Raw genomic sequence first — 18166 nt, forward strand, 5'->3', positions numbered from 1 at the left:
TAATCAGTGAGAGCAACAGGAGCTGGTGGATGCTGAATACTCACTTTTATGCTTAGATTACATTTCATTAGTACTCTTTAAATTGCAGAAGGTATGCCCTATGCAGGATCTCTTCCAAGGTAGAAAACCAAATAAATTATCTTTCTTCTAGGCCCATGTAGTTTAGAAAATAAAGCAACTATTATCTTATTAGCTCAAGCACCTAAAAGTACTGCAGACTTCATCGTTGGTTAATAGTATTTTACTATCAGTTTTTTGTAGCATCACTTCAAAAGAAGTTTTATTTATGAGCAACAATCAGCAGTCAGTCCAAATAGAGAATGTATTGCCACCTGTTAAGTAATATCATTACTATGGAGCATAAGCCTAACACTGAAATCATAGTGGTATATGAGTAGAAACCCATCATCATCATTTGGCAAAAGCAACACTTGCCATCAGAAAAGTCATTCACACAATAACAAAAAACAAAAAAAGCAAAACCTTTTACAATTGTTTGATGTTAAATCATCAAATTATTAAAAGTTGTGGTACAGACTACAAGGTAACCTATCACTACTAATGATAAATTGAATTGTAGTTCTTCATTTTGTAAAAACACTACAATTTTCTTTAAAGCAGCAGAAACCACTTCGCTGTTTTCCACTAGGAATGCTTTAACCAAAATCAAACAACAACAAAATCAAGATGCCTTTTAAAGGCTATATTTGTGGATGGTTTGCAGCTATACTACTTTGTGAAGTCTGCAATTTATATTTTCCCCTAGGTATAGTCTTACATGTTTAAACAGTACCTCCAGAATCCACTTTAGATGTTCCATCTCCAAACTCTTCCTCTGCTCCCTAAGCAACTTGTTTAGAAAACTTAAGACATCAGCCAGAAGCTTCTCATCTTCTGTAGAAGCTGGAAGTACTTGCAGAAACCTTTGGTACAAACAAACAGTATAACTACGGATTTCACTTTCATATCTGGAAGCATATGACTTGAGATCTGAAATTCCAACATGATATAAAATATCCATTAATGTACCACCACTATGGACTTCTCTATAGTAAGATTAAATTTAGAGAAATAATCAGAAGACAGGGAAAGAGCTATTAACGCTTAAATATACTACCAAAACTAACTAAAGGGGAAAAAAGCTGAATTAGCTACTTTCTTTTGCACAATTCACCTTTTAAATTCAGTTGTTTTAGTCATTTACTTTTTAGATTTTGCTCCTTTTCTAAGTGTAAATTATATATACTTGGCAACTAAGAAGCCAATTCCTTTATAACATTTTTTTTTTAAATACTGAAAGCAGAGGATCTTTTCTTATCACTTTATTCTGTGAAGAAAAGATTATTAGGAAAACTCCAAATATACTACACATCTTAAAAGCTTAGATACTTAATATTATAGGGGCAGCTGGTAGCAATATCTATTTAGGTTGCTTAACATTTTCCACTATGTAAGATTTTTGACCTTTTCCATAAGAAGCTCTCACATTTCCTTTGTTTGTAGCAGGCCTTTGCTATTCACCAGGGGAAATACTCTCTCAGAGAAGCATTTTTTCTTTGTCCCAGGCAATTCCATTTAGATTTAGCTGAGTTCTAAAGTGTTCAAATCACCATTTTCCATCTCACTTGCTTTCATCAGAAATGCTTTGGCAGTGTGCCACAATTAATGAAGATTCCAAGATGTTGCTAATACTACTGTGGCAGGTTTAGCTAATCACAGATACACCTGTGAGCTGCCAGAGTTGCTGCTATTTGGAGAGCTGTGGGGGGAGAGAAGGGAGAAAGCCAGGCCCCACAATCCCTCCTGCCTACTTCGCCCATTCTCAGCTCCAGTGCCCCATTCCCTAGTCCCATCTTCCCCCCCATGTCCCAACCACACAGGACTTCTTCAACTCCTGCATGCAGGGAGCCAAGAGAGAGATCCAAGCCAAGCTTTTCCTGGAGCCACTCCCTTCCTCCTCCTCAACTCCCAGGAAGGGAGAGCAATTACTAAACTGGGTTCCACTTGTAATCCCCTTAGACCTAGCATATGGCCCCAGCAGTCCATTCTTATGGGGCAGGAGCCTCCCCCATGCCTGGGTAGGGAAGAGAGCTAGCTGGGCTCTCCCTGTCCGCTTTCTGGACCCAGCACATGGTGCCAGCAGCCCATCCTGTCCTCTTCTGGATTAAGATACAGCTAATGTATTTAGTCCTGAAGCTCAAGAAGTAGCAGTCTGTGCTACAGTCATGAAGGCTATGGGTTCAAATCCTGTTGATGATGCATGATGGGGAGCATGTTAGTTATACATAGTAGAGAAAACGGTCACCTACCTTTTGTAACCATTGTTCTTTGAGATGTGTTGCTCATGTCCATTCCATTCTAGGTGTGTGCATGCCCACGTGTATGGTTATCGGAGATTTTCACCTTAGCAGTATCCATAAGGCCAGCTGTGGCTCCCCCTGGAGTGCCGCACTCATGTGCCAGTATATCCGGCACCACCGGCTCTATGGCTTCTCAGTTCCTTCTTGCCGGCAACTCCGACAGAGGGGCAGGAGGGCAGGTTATGGAATGGACATAAGCTACACATCTCGAAGAACGGTTATGTTGTTTTTTCTTCTTCGAGTGCTTGCTCATGTCGATTCCATTCTAGGCAACTCACAAGCAGTATCAATGGAGATTAGGTCAGAGTTCGTGATCTTGCAGCTTGCAGCACTGCTCTGCCAAAGCCAGTGTCATCTTCAGCTTGCTGGGCAAGCTAATAACAAGATGCGAATGTGTGGACAGATGACATGGGATCTCTTGGATTGGTACCTGTGCTAGGAAGACCAGGTGGGCCTTGATCGATGACAGGAGCAAACCTTGGAGTTTGAGGTATAGCAGATAATCCAGGATCTCTTGCAGCGGGGCCTGTTCGTCCTGCATACGCCATTCTGAAGCTCAGTATGTGAACCTTTTCCATTTGGACAGATAAGTTGCTCTGGTAGAGGGTTTTCTGCTACTCAGCAAGACCTGCTGAACATGGGATGAGCATGCCCATTTGTCTGCACTTAGCCTGCAATAACTAAGCCGTCAAGTGCAGCGCCACCAGGTTCGGGTGCAAAAGGCTGCTGTGATTCTGGGACAGCAGATCTGGCCAGAAGGACAGCTACAGCAGGGCGGCTACCAAAAGGCTCAGCAACATGTCGAACGAGTGCTGGCAAGGCAATGTGGGAGCTATTAGGATAATTCTTGCTCTGTCTTGCTTGATCTTCACAAGGACCTTGTGAATCAACGGCACTGGTGGGAATGTATACAGCGCCCCCGACCACAGAAAGCGAAATGCGTCTGATAGGGAGACCCTGTCCAGCCCCAGGATCAAACAGAACACAGGTGTGCCATGACCTCATCAGTGATACTGTTCTTGACAGCTTATAGTCCATCCTTGTGTAGAATATTGGTTTAAAGAGCTTCTACATCCATGGTAGCCAGGATGGCGTTTTCAGGAAGATCATAAATGGACTGTAGTTTCCTCAGGAAGTCGGTGGTGTCTCAAAGATAGCTAGGAGTGCTGGTAGCGTAGGGTCCGAGGAGAGAGTCCAAATAGCCAGATAATCCTGCTGTCATGGTGCTAATGCCTCAGATGATGGGGCGTCCAGGATTCCCAGGTTTATGGATCTTGGGTAGTAGATAGAATACCCCTGGTCGGGGCTCTAGGGGTGTATTTGTGTAGATCTGTTCCCATGCTGTAGCAGGGAGTTTCTTGAGCTGATGGTGTAGTTTCTTTTTGTACCCCTCAGTGGGATTGGAGAATAGTAGCCTGTAGAATGTGGTGTTGTCAGGCATCCTCTCCCGTGTGGGAGGGGGGTTTTGGTGTGGGAGCTGTGTCTTCTACCCCGACCTCCGAGCGGATCTCCTGCACCGAACCCAGTGCCTCCAATGAGGCTCCAAGCAGACAGCAGATGAGCGATGTGAAGGGGGCATCATCATCACCGGCATGCCCCACACGCTCCAATAAGGCCACTGTGCTGGCCAATTGCTGTGCTGCCAAGGCGGTGCTGTAGATGTCGATGCAGCCTCAGATACCCAATCACACCGGTGGGGTCTTAGCAACTGCCATTCTGTGCCTGAGGAATCTCTTTCCAGTGACCATGGAGGGGCCATCGATGCCTGCTGACCATCGCCGCCAGAGATCGGTGTTTGGAGTGAAGGGATTGGTGCTGGTATCAAGGGGACCGGTTTCAGTATCCAGGGGACTGGAATCACGACAGAGTGAGCTCCCACGGGGCAGGCTACTGAGATCTGCGCCAAGAGTACAACCGTCGGGAAAGCAAACGGTACCAGTAGTACAGAGACCAGCGCCACTCCCTAGGCAATTTGCGTCAAGATGGTGGGGACCAGGATCGCAGTGCCGGTGACTGAGGCCAAGCCCCAGAGGATCTGGGCTGAGATGCCGGAGATCTGCGGCACAGAGATGAAGAGCGCCGCCTTATCTCGGGGGGATTGGCGGCGCTCCACTGCCCCGAGGGGTCTTAGTGGCTGGCTTACCCTCGTAGGGAGCCTTTACCACTTCCTGCAGCACATGTGGTGTCAGCAGCACGGGCGGAGGCCTCTGCTTTTTCAACACCGAGGGAGCTTGGGAAAGTGTTGATGCTGCCAGAAGTTTGGGTCCCCTAACGCTCCCGGGTCTCAGTGGTGGATCCTTTAACGGGCTAAAGGCCCCGATCAGGAAGGCACGTCCACGTGGCTCCGGAGTGGCAGGGCAGCCAGAACTGGGTCCTTTGCCTGATGCTCCATGGCTTTTCTTGCTTGGTGCCGGGGAGCCATCCTTCTTTGTTTTCTTTCAGGGCACCAGCGATGGGGACCGGTGCCAGGCAAAGCCTGGTGCTGGAGTGCACTGCACACCAAGGCGCTAAGCAAGTTTGGTGGGACAGCTCGGAAGTCAGACAAAGGGCAGCCTCCATGAGGAGAGCCAGCAAACAAATACCCTGCTCTTTCTGAGTTCTGGGTGGAAAATTTTTACAAATATGACACTTGTCCTTCACATGCGATTCCCCCAAGCACTTGAGGCAGCTGCTGTGGGGGTCCTTTACAGGCATAGGCCTGTTACAGTCTACGCAGGGCTTATACCCTGGAGACCGGGGCATGCCCCACCTGGGGCAAAGTCCTCGCTGGGACTCTAACTTCTAACTCCACTTAACAATTACTTAACACTAACTACTATAAACAAGGTCTTAAGGTTCGAAGTCAGAAGAGACAAAACTGCTAGCCTTTGCTATACAAGGAAAGGTGCTCCAACTAACCACCATGGGTGGTAAGAAGGAACTGAGAGGGTGTAGGACCGGCAGCGCCTGATATACCGACACATGAGCGTGACACTCAACGGGGCGCCACAGCCGGCCCTATGGATACTGCTAAGGTAAAAATCTCCAACGACCACGCATGTGGGCATGCACACACCTAAATGGAATTGACATGAACAAGCACTTGAACTTGTTTTTACCTTTGTCCTTTGAAAAACACAATCTAGGAAACTGAATACAAAAAACTATCTTACAAGAAGTTGCAAAGTCAGGCATACTAGGAAATGCCAAAATTAAGATTACCTGTGCAACTATTTGGCCCTCTTGTGCATATTAATAGATTTGAAGGCCAGAAAGGATCATTGTATGACCTGCTGTATAATAAAAAGCATAAGACTTCCCCAAACTAGAGCATATTTTTTTAAAAAATAAAATCTTGATGCAAATTGCCAGTGAAAGAATCCACCACCACCTTTGGTACATTGTTCTAGTGCTTAATTACCCTCTCTGTTAAGTGTGACACAGTCTTTAATTACATGATACTTTCTTCCACAAAAAGAAAAGGAGTACTTGTGGCACCTTAGAGACTAACAAATTTATTAGAGCATAAGCTTTCGTGAGCTACAGCTCACTTCATCGGATGCATTTGGTGGAAAAAACAGAGGGGAGATTGATATACACACACAGAGAACATGAAATAATGGGAGTGTCCTAACTTGCAAGTGCTTGACTTTGCAAACAAAACCACATTTTTTAATGTCAGGTTTTTAACGTAATATACCTATATACCTTGACACACTGCTTTGTAACGAGTGACTGCACTCTGCACTTACGCTTACCTGATGAATGCTGTTTGCCAAGCCACGCCCTTTGAAGAGGTCCTGCAAGAGCCAGTGCTACATTTTAAAGCCAGCCTGTCATTTAGAATATAAAAACTCATTCTAGTCACAGCAGCTCTAACTTCCCTGTGGGACACGGCTTGAGTTACTGCATTAAGACAATCCTGCAGTCCACTGGTTGTGTGCGTTATCTTCAATGTAAGAATGTCCTCTGAAGATAGCTTTAATGTGTCTAAAAATCTGAAAAAAGAAATAAAGGCACGGAATAACAATTAATAACCTGCATCTTTTTAAATGATTTTATAGCCACTGATTTCTTCATTTTTCTAGCTCTATTGAGAAAACTAACTGTGAACCTATTAGATATTCATTATGATCAATCATGTCTTTAAAAAAAAAAATGAACCCTGAGCCGTCTTGTTTTTAAAGATTGGTTTGTATTGGGAAGCTATTGAGCATAATTATGGTCCTTACATCTTCTCAGTACTAATGTTGGTAGTCACTTCTATGAGAATGCCATTTTATTTTTCAACAGAGTATACCAGAAAGAGTATGCTAGATCAGTGTGCATTTGTAGATGGAAAATCAGCATAAAACTGTCCTGCCATAAGGATGATGATGATGTTGTTAGTGGCTCTGCGCCTTCAAATGTCCTAAAGTAGATGAAACTTCCAAAGGATAGCTTCCTCCCCATTCTAATGAAGTCCACAACTCATCATCAGTTCCTCTGATTGTCCAGCCAAGCTACTGAGTTGAAGTAGCTTTATAAAATACCTAAGTTTCACGCTCCACTGAGAATCACTGGCTTCTCTGCCCTATTAGCAGACAGATATATCAAATTAATTCTATTTTTGGTAGTGATTTTCATGATGCGGACATCTGAGAGATGAACTGAAATCAAAACCCTCTCACATACAATATACTACTCACAGGACACTCAATAGCAATGACAAGGCAAAGACGAGTGGCATTATCAACATGCACGATGCCACTTCGCTATGTCCCTCTAAAGAGTTTCAATATAAATGCACCTTTGGAAAAGTCTCAGTTTGGTCAGCTTTGTTCCTTCCTTTTCCCCCTCTCTTTAGTTAAAACATTTCTGCGATGTTCATAGGCATGGAGCTAGCAATATGGGCTCCAGATATCATAAATCCTATTTTAACTAATAGTAAGATGGATAATAAGACAGAAAAGCATCTTATCCTAGATAAGTTACTTCTTAAAAAATTGTTGAGATGAACAGAAACTTGAAGAACTATTTAAAATACACAATCACACCCTGCGATGTATGTGCAGATAACTCATAAGAAACTAGGTATGTTCATTGAAATGTGCTAGTTAAGACAGGTCACCGGAAGGTGATAAACAGATAAACAGGCAGGAAGGGGTAGTAAACACTTCTCTCTCTGGGAGACCTTGTGTATTGTACGCTTCTGGGCCAACTCAATCACCATAAAACGAATGTACATACTTTGAGTTAGGCTCCATTTGCTGTCTGGGTCAGGTGCAGGCCCAACGATTTACAAAGACAAAGGAACCCCAAGATAAGCATCTTAACAGGGGACCTCCTGCGGTAAGGGACCATATTCAGTAACTGCGTGAAAGCAGCAGAGAGGAGATAAGATTTCATCCTTCACCAAGGAATTTAGATGCTAGTGAGTTTGCTTCATGGAAAAATGGATCTCAGTCAGGCTTGGTGAAAATGCTGAGAAGAAAACTTTGGGTAAGAAACTTCTTTATGCAGGAAGATAATTTATTAGTTAAACTTGGGTTCTAGAAAGCATGTTATGTTTTTATTTTATATGTAACCATTTGTTCCCAATGTTCTTATTTATTATCATTTGGAATCTCTGTTCTTTTATAATAAAAAACATATTTATACTGAAAAACAAGAATATCTCAGTGCAGTGTGTTAAGTAGACTGGTGATCCTGAATTAAAACTAGTAAGCTGGTGTGTACTAGTTCTTTGTGAGTAAAATATCAGAGTCATCAAAGTGTTCAACAGATCATGGGCTGGGCACTCCAAAAGGACACTTGGAGGTCTTGGGGGTTAGGGTGTGTCTATTGCTAACTTGTACAGGCAGAGCAAGGCCTGAGGAGGTGCTTGTTTTGCCAGAGGCTGGTGGAGTCAAGCAGCTGATCCAAAGCAGGTACAGACAAGGCCACCTCACGCTAAGGGCAAGTGGTGGCAAGATGCCTCACAGCCCTGGGCAACCCTGGGAAGCATCACAGATATGTAAGCCGATAATTCAATCCTACTAAATAAATCAAATGTCCTTTGAGCAGAGTAATTTTGTAGAATATTTAAGCTCTGAAAAATATACCAAAATATAGCAAATTTAAGCACTTTTAAAAATTATGTTAAATATAATTCACATAGATATGAAGGCCAATTTCTTGTCAGACCAGTATAGTCCTTCATGTATATAAAATTAACAGTTTTAAGGAAATTCCATCCCAAACCAACAGTAGATGAAGAATTTAAGTCAAATGTTTACTTCAGCAGGATATAGCACTCTCTAAAACAAAGATGAGCTGCCTCATGTTCAGCAACACTTAGCTTTATGGCTTAACCCTGCTTCCATTGTAATCAAAGGGAGGTTGTTTTTTAATCTATATAAATGGGAGTAGGAGCAGGCTCTAGATTTATCACAGAGCTGCAATTCAGATGCCCCTGACAGCATTTTTCACAATCAGCTGGTATGTGATCCTTTACCACTTAAAATTATAGCAATTTTGAACCATGAACAGTTTGGACTACAATGCAATATAAAGTTAAAAGGCATTTAACCTTGAAGGAAGGCTACTTTAATTATATTATGATTTAATATAAAGATACCATGACTTACGCTTGTGCTTCTGTTTCATAGTTCACCAGTTGCAAAAGGTTATCAATCCCATGGTACCATGACAGATTCCAAGCCATCTTAAGCATGTCTGACACAGGCTTTGACGCCAAGCACTCAGAAGATAACAGCAAAACAACAGAGTTAGGACTAACTGCATGATGAGCAGTGACTCTGATTGGGAGGTGATACCTTTAGAAAAATTGTATTGAAATATTCAGTTATAATAAGACAGTCAATCTTTCAACCAAGGTTTTTTGAAAGTCTGTGGAGCGAGCAAAAAAGTCACATTTACTACTTAAGAACACAGAACACAAATATGTCCTTCCCTTCACAAAAGCATCCTCTAGTCTGGAAGCTCCAAATTCCCAGACTAAAGAATTGTGTGTGTGAAGAAAGATTAATCCATCATGAAGAAGCCCATTTTTTCCCTTTCAACACACTGAATACAGAGCCTGAAAAGGATTTTCTTACTACCACCACCTACCTGTAAGAGAGAGATAAACAAGGGAAGAACTATACTTTTCTTTTCCATCTCCTTTGGCTAGGAAATATAGTCTAGTGTCTGGGCTGACATATAGAAACACCACAGAATTAGGTTGGTAAAACAATTAGGAATCTAGCTTCTCATTTACTACTACTCCTGCCACAACAAGACCATAACAACATGGTCAAAACATGAGAGAATGCAAGACTCAAAACTGGGGCCTCTGCGTAGAAACAAAAGAATAACCGTATAATAAAAGGAAAACACTTCAATCACAATCCAACCCCCCCAAAGAAAACAAACCACTCAAAGATGCTCAGAATGAAAAAAAACTTTTAAAGCATGCGAAGACTACACATGTATTGTGAGGTTCCATACTTACTGATTTCCATGTAAATTTACTCAGTTTGGAAGTTTATTTTTTGCTTTGTTTTAAAACTGATAGCCCCAAAATTCACTCTGACCTCTGGGTCCAAGCTGGGGTTTCTCGATCTTACACAGTTGCATCAACAACAGATCTGTAGTTCAAACTAGTCCCTAAGTCACAACTCCATTATCTTTAGAGCTTACTGACACTTTCACAACCTTATTAGCCTGAACTGAAAAGTTTAAATGGGAAAAAAAATTATAACCTTTAAGGTGAGCAAATCCGATATGGAAACCAGAGCAGGGCAAAAAGTATGGAATACCAAAAATGTCATTTTAGTCACTTTTTTGGTTAGATTCCTTTTTAAAAGGAGATGCAAAGGCCAACCTTAGCCCAAAATCTAGGTTATGTAAACAAAGACAACTTTGTCAACCTCATGGGGAAAAAAGGTGGGAGTGGGGTTTATTCCAATATAAAGGTTATGCTCTTTTGTTGTTGTTGTTGTTGTTGTTTTAACTAAAACAAATATCCCTTGAAGTGTTAGCAATCCAAACACTAATAATGTTCTGGTGCATGAGAACTTGAAATTGGTTAGAGAGTGATTATTAATCAAAGTGAAACCGAGCAGTATATTTTTGTTATCCAGGCTGAGAAAACAACAAAATCCATGAGTAGTTAAAAGCCCTGTGCTGATTTTAGGGAGACTTTCACGTGTTCACAGCTCCTTTTAGGATCTGGCCCTCATTGAAAAGTAGGTTAGAGCTTTAAAATTCTTTTCGTTTTAACAGTGTTACATATTATTACAGTAGAAACAAAGCTAAGGATATTGCCTAACAAATTATTTGCTCTGACTGCTAACTATTATGCAAAACCGTAATCACTTCACTGTCACCCTCACTAGTTTGCTTTTCTTCATCTATTGCCTCTCATCATATGCTTAGATTGTAAGCTCCTTGATGCACAGATGTCGTTTCTTTCACATGCATCTGTTAAATGTATAGTGCCTAGCATAATGAGCCACTAGTCCTTCTGCAGCCAACAGTATTTTGCAGCTGACGGGTTTACAGGAAATGTAAAACACAGAGCTTAGCAGAAAGTTAACATGACTCAGCATTCCAGGTGTTTAGTGTCTGAGGACCCAGTCGTGCTTGAAATTATGTCCATGCTAATCTTTGCTCTTGTAAATAATCCCACTGACTATCCATGGAAGTTAAACTCTTGCATAAGAGTTTACAGGATCAGAGTACTTGTTAGTCTCTAAGGTGCCACAAGTACTCCTTTTCTTTTTGCGGATACAGACTAACACGGCTGCTACTCTGATACAGGATCAGAGTTTTTGTTGCTGTCATCTGCAGCTCACAATGGCAAACAACATTCCTTCAGCTTGAGTAGAGCTGAAGTTTTAAAAAAATAAATCAGAAATTTCAGATCAATTCAGGGAAAGAAATAGAATTTTCATGTCTACTAAGTAAAATCTCTGATATAGAAGCTCCATATTAGTTTACCTATAAAATTAGTACTTGGACAAAAACACATAGTACCATTGCTCTTTATAACACAATTTTCAGAAGCCACACAGACGACTAGGAAATTTACTGCAAATTAACAAGCAAATGGAAAAAACAGAACAGTAAAAGTAATGCATCACAAAATATATTTTAATTTACTTTGAGAATTTTGTTTAGCTTTACTTTTAACACTTCATAATGCTATAGTGCATTTTGTAAAAACAATGAAATCTCATGAAACAATACGACACCTTACTTCAGCACTTACTTTTACATTTTTAATGGGCTGTGGGGAAAGACCCAGTTATCATCATTCTTTTGTGTCAATTTCAAAATGTACAGATTAGTGAGTTTCTACTGTATCTGTATTTTTTTATCCCAGAAATGTATTGGCCCCCAATGATTGGCAGCACATAGACAAAAATAAAGTTAACTGTAAAGAGGCTTACCGTCTCACAATAGCTACAGGCAAGCTGAAGGCAGGTAGGTTACTGGATACATCATCGGCCCTGCAAAAAGAAAGATTCATTACACAGTAGTACTAGATTGAAATTCATCTTTAGCTGCATCTTTTAGCCCACTTAAACCCTGCTTTTTCTACTAAGGCAACACCACGACTTCATAATTCTGATAGCTATCTTTTTATTTCCTTACTCCTTTCTGGCTCTTCACAGGATATTTCTCAACAAACAGTATATTCATATAATAATATTTTGTTAATATTGAGTTGTTTGTAGACCATGCAAACAAATAAAGACTTTTGCAATAATATTATAATTTAAGACATATATATTTTGGTATTTGCCTCTAGAATATCTGTTGTATGTGTTTGCTGTATGATAACATTACAGTGGTATATTAAAGTGTTATGGTCAAATTAATTCTGTATTTCCTCACATAAAAGTAACAACTCTTTCCAATAAATTTCAAGTATATGAACTGCAAGAAGACAATACTAACTTTCTTTCCAATGACTTACCATTTGTTTTGGAGTGATGAAGCACATAAAACTGTTTATTTTGGAAAGAAACATTTTTAAACGGAATCCCAGCTACCATCAATCAAGCAGTATTATTTTTTCAAATTTTAAGAGAGCTTACTGCAGGGATCGGCAATCTTTGGCACGCAGCCCATCAGGGAAATCCGCTGGCAAGCGGGGACGGTTTGTTTACCTGCAGCGTGAGCAGGTTCGGCCGATCACAGCTCCCACTGGCCATGATTCACCGTTCCAGGCCAATGGGGGTTGTGGGAAGCGGCGGCCAGCACATCCCTCAGCCCACGCCGCTTCCTGCAGCCCCCATTGGCCTGGAAGGGTGAACCGCGGACAGTGGGAGCTGCAATCGGCCGAACCTGCACACGCTGCAGGTAAACAAATCGTCCTGGCCCACCAGCGGAACTCCCTGACAGGCCACGTGCCAAAGGTTGCTGAACCCTGGCTTACTGTTTAAATAATTGAGGAATGCATTTACAGAAAAGATATGCAAACAATCAATAAGGGCTTTAGCAATAATATTATAATTTAAGACAAACAGAGAATTATTATGAAATATTTATATTGCTGTACAATCCAGAAGCCTCAGCTAAGTTCTAAGCACCATACAAACATGACTAACAAAGTATTTATCAAATGGTAAGAAATGAAATTATTTCTAATGCATTAATGAAATGTAATGTACAAAGATAATCTGTTGTGAGGTTAAAGGAAAATTTCTTATGCCTCTATCTTGCAAATGACTCTACAGGAGTTATTCAATGTAAGTACAAGGATCCAACAGCTGGATCAAGACCTTTGGATGAGGCCTTTAAAACCTAAGTCCATTGACATCAATAGAGAAACACTCCTTCATATCAACAGGCTTTAGATCAGGCTCTAAATTAAATTGTAGGATAAATATTTTGTGCAAACTCAAAAACATAACAAGAAAATTATAGATTTTCATACAAAGGGATAATAAAGAGAGATGTAATTAAATTACTATAGTTTAGCTTACCAGATTTCTTTTCTTGCTACTTCATCAAACAACAGAAGACAAAGCAATGCTGCACTTTCAGTCAGAACAGCACAGTCATCTCGGAATATCAAGGAAACTGAATAAAACAAGATAAATTTAAAACATTCTTCATTAAAACATTGGTAGTCAACAGTACATACAAGAGCACTGATATAACCCTTTTAACTCAACAGAAGTACTAACTTCAACGGGAACAGAATCCTGGCTCAAATCAGTAAGCCATTTTTTCTTAAAATTTTATGCTATCTGAAGTAGCCACAGATTGATCCTGTGTCAGTGGACAGTTTGGATTTTGTTTTTTGGGGGGGAGGTAGGAGAGTTTGTAAATAGGTAGTCATATTTCAGACATTTTCTTTCCATTTAAAGTACATCAAAGCCACTTCAAAGCTTTTTCAAGTCACCTCTCAATAACGTTAGCAGGATAGAAGGCTGCTGTGCTAATGACAGGCGTATAATTGAATCAACATATACAAGTTTTCGTAGAACTGTAAGACATGGCAACACAATACATTCCATGATCTGCAGGGGAGAAAAAAAAAAAAAAAAAAGAGTATGTTAATGTAGATGCCTCCCTATATTCAGTACTATATAGTCAAGTAAATGAGAAAATACTTAATTTATGATTAGTAGACAACTGCCATGCTAGGAATTTCTACTATTTATCTCCTAAAAAGACCAAAAGCACCAAGACCTAGAAAACTGTTAACCAATAAGATTGAATCTGAAAAATCAGTGCATGCTAACTGGCTATAATAAGTTCAGTGGGAAATTTTTAATTACTTCCAGGTGTAACCAGATATTTTGCTGGACCTCTAACCTCACACCCTTCTTTGAATGTTCATTTCAAAAAACAAAATTAAAGTCCTGTCTGTATTAGAAAGATTTCCAAATAGCTCTGCTTAAATAAAGTATAAATAATATTTTATACTTTATGGCATTTTTTCATCTGCCAATCTCAAAGTGCAGCACAGCAGTGACTAAATTTTGTTATCCCCAAATTACAGATAGGAAAACTGAAAAACAGATAGGTGATGTAACTTGCCCAAGATTAGAGTGTCAGTGGACTAGCCAGAAACAGAACCAAGGCCTCATTCAGAGTGTAAAGAGCAGAATATATATGGACAATTTGTCCAGTGAACACCAAGAACTAAAGCCACTATCTCTTTCAGATATTAGTATTTCAGAGACTATTCCATTACTTTGCTTTCCTTAGTTTATATACTTAAGATTTGTTTTGTGAAATCTATTTGCACCACTATAACTAGAGGCTGCTTCTGAGGCTTTATTTAAAATTCTGCTCTCCTCAGCACTCCATTGGCAGCCCTCCCCACAAGGATACTTACAGTACAGTTTTTAAAAAATATTGAAAAGTTTATATTTCAATGTATTTTTTTCAATTGGTGCATTAAGTTATCTTGATATTGTATGCAGTCAATATCAAAGTACAAAAAAAATTGAATGCACATGGGAATTAAACTATGGTCTCACCACCATAAGGGGGTCCCTTCAGATCAGGGTAGAGAGATCCTAGCGGAGAGCTTGCATAGATGTAGCTCATAACTGTTCTGTGGTTAGAGAACTTCACTCTCCAGGTCTGTCAGTCTAGTCACATTTCAAGAGCATTTTGTAAGTACTGGTGACTGACTTAACCTAGCAAAATGCTCAATATTCCAGTCATTAATTTTAGCCAAGTATTTATTTATCATGGAAATTCAGTCTTTTTATGATGTATAAAGTTTATTTTAGGAAGATGAAGATAGGGACTTCGCCTTTCTATACCAATCAATCCACCTTCCTTTCCCACCAGTCCACTTTGAGCATACCATATATAAACAAACAAAACCCACCAGCCAAAACAGAAGTAACAGTTAGTGATAGCTTACTGTGAATTCCAAATTTCCTGTACACACAAACAACCTTCTCCCCACTAAGATTAAGAGAAAAATTTTCAGAAGTGCTTAAGTGACTTAATAATGACTTAGACTTGACTTTTACTGTGACTTAGGTGCTTGGTTAATTTAAGCACTATTTTTTTTACTTTAGATTCACAACCAGTGCTCTTTCTCAATCATGCCTATTAAGGGGTTTCTACTCTGATATTCTTTAACAAAAATTCTGCTTGTCTGCATCAGTACTGTAGTGTTAAGTATAGACAATTCTCGAAGTCAAAAGGATTTTCTTATCTTAGTACTATGTATGTTAAACAAAAACATAATATCATGCTAAAATAAAATTGGCAAAATAGAGCTGTGGATATTAAACCTCTTCTGCTGGTCTTTGTTGGTTTATGGCAGCAATAGCCTTGAGTAGATCTCACATTAAAACTATCAGAATCTGTCTATAAAACTCCTTAAATGTGACTGAGGTAAGATACCTTTTCCAGTGTCAATATTTAAAAACATTTCTTCATAAACTTAAAATTAAAACTTCTGTAAAATTAACAAGTGTTTTGTGGTCTTCAGACTCCTGAGGGAATTCTGCACCAAAAAATTAAAAAATCAGCAAAATTTGCCCATTCCCAGCTTCTGTCAAACAGAGGCTAGAGACATCATCCCTGCCCATCTGGCCAATAGCCACTGATGGACCTATTCTCCATGAACTTATCTAGCTCTTTTTTGAACCCTGTTATAGTCTTGGCCTTCACAACATCCTCTGACAAGGCATTCCACAGGTTGACTATGCGTTGTGTGAAAAAATACTTCCTTTTTTTGTTTTAAACCTGCTGCCTATTAATTTCATTTCAACCTAGTTCTTGTGTTATGAGGAGGAGTAAATAACACTTTCTTATTAACTTTCTCCACATCAGTCATGATTTTATAGACCTCTATTATAGACTTTCTCCACATCAGTCATGATTTTATAGACCTCTATAGCTGTCTCTTTTCCAAGCTGAAAATTCCCAGTCTTATTAATCGCTTCTCATATGGAAGCCGTTCCATACCAGTAATCATTTTTCTTGCCCTTTTCTGAATCTTTTCCAATTCCAATATATCTTTTTTAAGATGGGGCAACCACATCTGCACACAGTATTCAACATATGGGCGTACCATGGATTTATAACCTGAAGTCTTGAAGTCTATGAGAACCAGCAGTCAAAGTTAATCCAAGCAAATAGCCTGTGAATAGCCTATTGTCCAAGACGTTTTTACATAAAGCACTCAAACACTTTGAAATAATGAACGATCATGAAATTAAGTGTTTTCTGATCAATCACAAACACATAAAGGCTTGGGCGTGTCTGACTGTTTGCTACAAACTCGTTGTTCAATTCTATGGGTGACCTTGTCTGCTGAGATTTTCCTGGTGAATGCTCTGTAGGACAGCAGTTTTCAAGCATTCAGGAGGCTGTTTTATTTCTATCTGTATGTTCCTCAATAAACTTTGGATGTTTTACAATGCATATCTGCTTCTTATAGATTACACCCTGTTTGAGGACTGGACTTTAGGAGTCCAGGATGTAACCTTTAAAGACAATGTTTGTCTTTATGAACCCTCTGAAATCACTTTTTAGTCTTCAACAAGGGAGAGATTAGAGATTTTGTTAAGTATTTTCGTTAATGACTTGGATAGTGGACTGGGAGCAGGATTATAAAATCTGCACAGGAGACCAAGCTGGGAGGGGTTGCAAGCACTTTGGAGGATATGAGTAGAATTCAAAACAACCTAACCAAATTAGAGAATTGGTCTGAAATCAACAAAATGAAATTCAATAAAGACTAGTGAAAATACTACACTTCAGAAGGAAAAATAAAACAAACAACTACAAAATTGAGAATGACTAGCTAAGTGGTAATACTGCTGAAAAGCTCTGGGGGGGGTGATAGTGAATCACATATTGAATGAGAGTCAACAATGTGATGCAGTTGTGAAAAAGGCCAACATTCTAGGGTGCATTAACAAAAGCATTGTTTGTAAGACACGGGAGGTAACTGTCCCACTCTACTCGGCACTGGTGAGTTCCCAGAGGGAGTACTGTGTCCAATTCTGGGTGCCTCACTTCAGAAAAGATGTGGATAAATTGAAGAGAGTCCAAAGGAGAACAAAAAAATATAACAAGTACAGTAACGTTGTCCCATTTAACGTTATTTTGTTATTAGATCACTGACCTATTAGAGAACATACTCCTTTAAAGTCCTGCAATGTTCCCTTATAACGTTGTTTGGCTCCTCTGCCCACTGCTCTAACCGGGAAGCGGGCAAGCCCCACCCCCCTCCCAGCAGGAGGGGCGGATGGGCGGAGCGGAGCAAGCCCCACCCCCCTCCCGGCAGGAGGGGCGGACGGGCGGAGCGGAGCAAGCCCCACCCCCCTCCCGGCAGGAGGGGCGGACGGGCGGAGCGGAGCAAGCCCCGTGCCCCCACCCTACTCCCCGGCAGGAGCACCAGGCGGGTGGAACAGGGCAAGCCCCAGCGCCACAACCCCGCTACACCCCTGCCTCAACCAAGCTTCACAATCATCACTGGTGAGTACAGTATTAAATTGTTTAAAATTATTTAAAACATACTGTATATGTATATAAATGTCTTTTGTCTGGCGAAATTTTTTTCCCTGGAACCTACCCCCCCCCCATTTATATTAATTCTTATGGGGAAATTGGATTTGCTTAGCAGTGTTTCGCTTGAAGTTGCATTTTTCAAGAACATCACTAGGATGTTAAGTGAGGAGTTACTGTATTAGAAAACTTGACCTTTGAGAAAAGGTAAAAAAACCTCGGCATGTTTAGTCTTGAGAAAAGATGACTGAGGGGGAACCTGATAGCCCTTAACTTATCTTAAAACTGTTATTATAAAGAGGACAGAGATCAACTGTTCTTCATATCCTCTGAATGTAGGACAAGAAGCAATGGGTTAA

The 18166-nt window shown here is 40.3% G+C and overlaps 1 protein-coding gene across 13 annotated transcripts in view; it reads right to left on the reverse strand.

Annotated features, from left to right (window-relative positions):
• Positions 1-18166, reverse strand: part of RTTN (rotatin) — a 160045-nt gene that overhangs the window by 84737 nt on the left and 57142 nt on the right. For 10 of the 13 annotated variants that reach the window (XR_006278944.1, XR_006278945.1, XM_043508170.1 and 7 more), the window contains 6 exons: positions 13720-13837; positions 13298-13394; positions 11756-11815; positions 8948-9136; positions 6098-6337; positions 779-923 (listed from right to left, as the gene is read on the reverse strand). Coding sequence is in view for 11 of the 13 variants with exons in the window: in XM_043508170.1 (XP_043364105.1) it covers positions 779-923; positions 6098-6337; positions 8948-9136; positions 11756-11815; positions 13298-13394; positions 13720-13837 (849 nt within the window). In the remaining 2 variants the exon portion in view is untranslated. The remainder of the gene's footprint in view (positions 1-778; positions 924-6097; positions 6338-8947; positions 9137-11755; positions 11816-13297; positions 13395-13719; positions 13838-18166) is intronic. The other 3 variants (XM_038389242.2, XM_043508173.1, XM_043508175.1) reach the window with 3 other exon arrangements.

The sequence above is a fragment of the Dermochelys coriacea genome, chromosome 2 (genome assembly GCF_009764565.3).
Source record: "Dermochelys coriacea isolate rDerCor1 chromosome 2, rDerCor1.pri.v4, whole genome shotgun sequence".
Classification (NCBI taxonomy): domain Eukaryota; kingdom Metazoa; phylum Chordata; order Testudines; family Dermochelyidae; genus Dermochelys; species Dermochelys coriacea.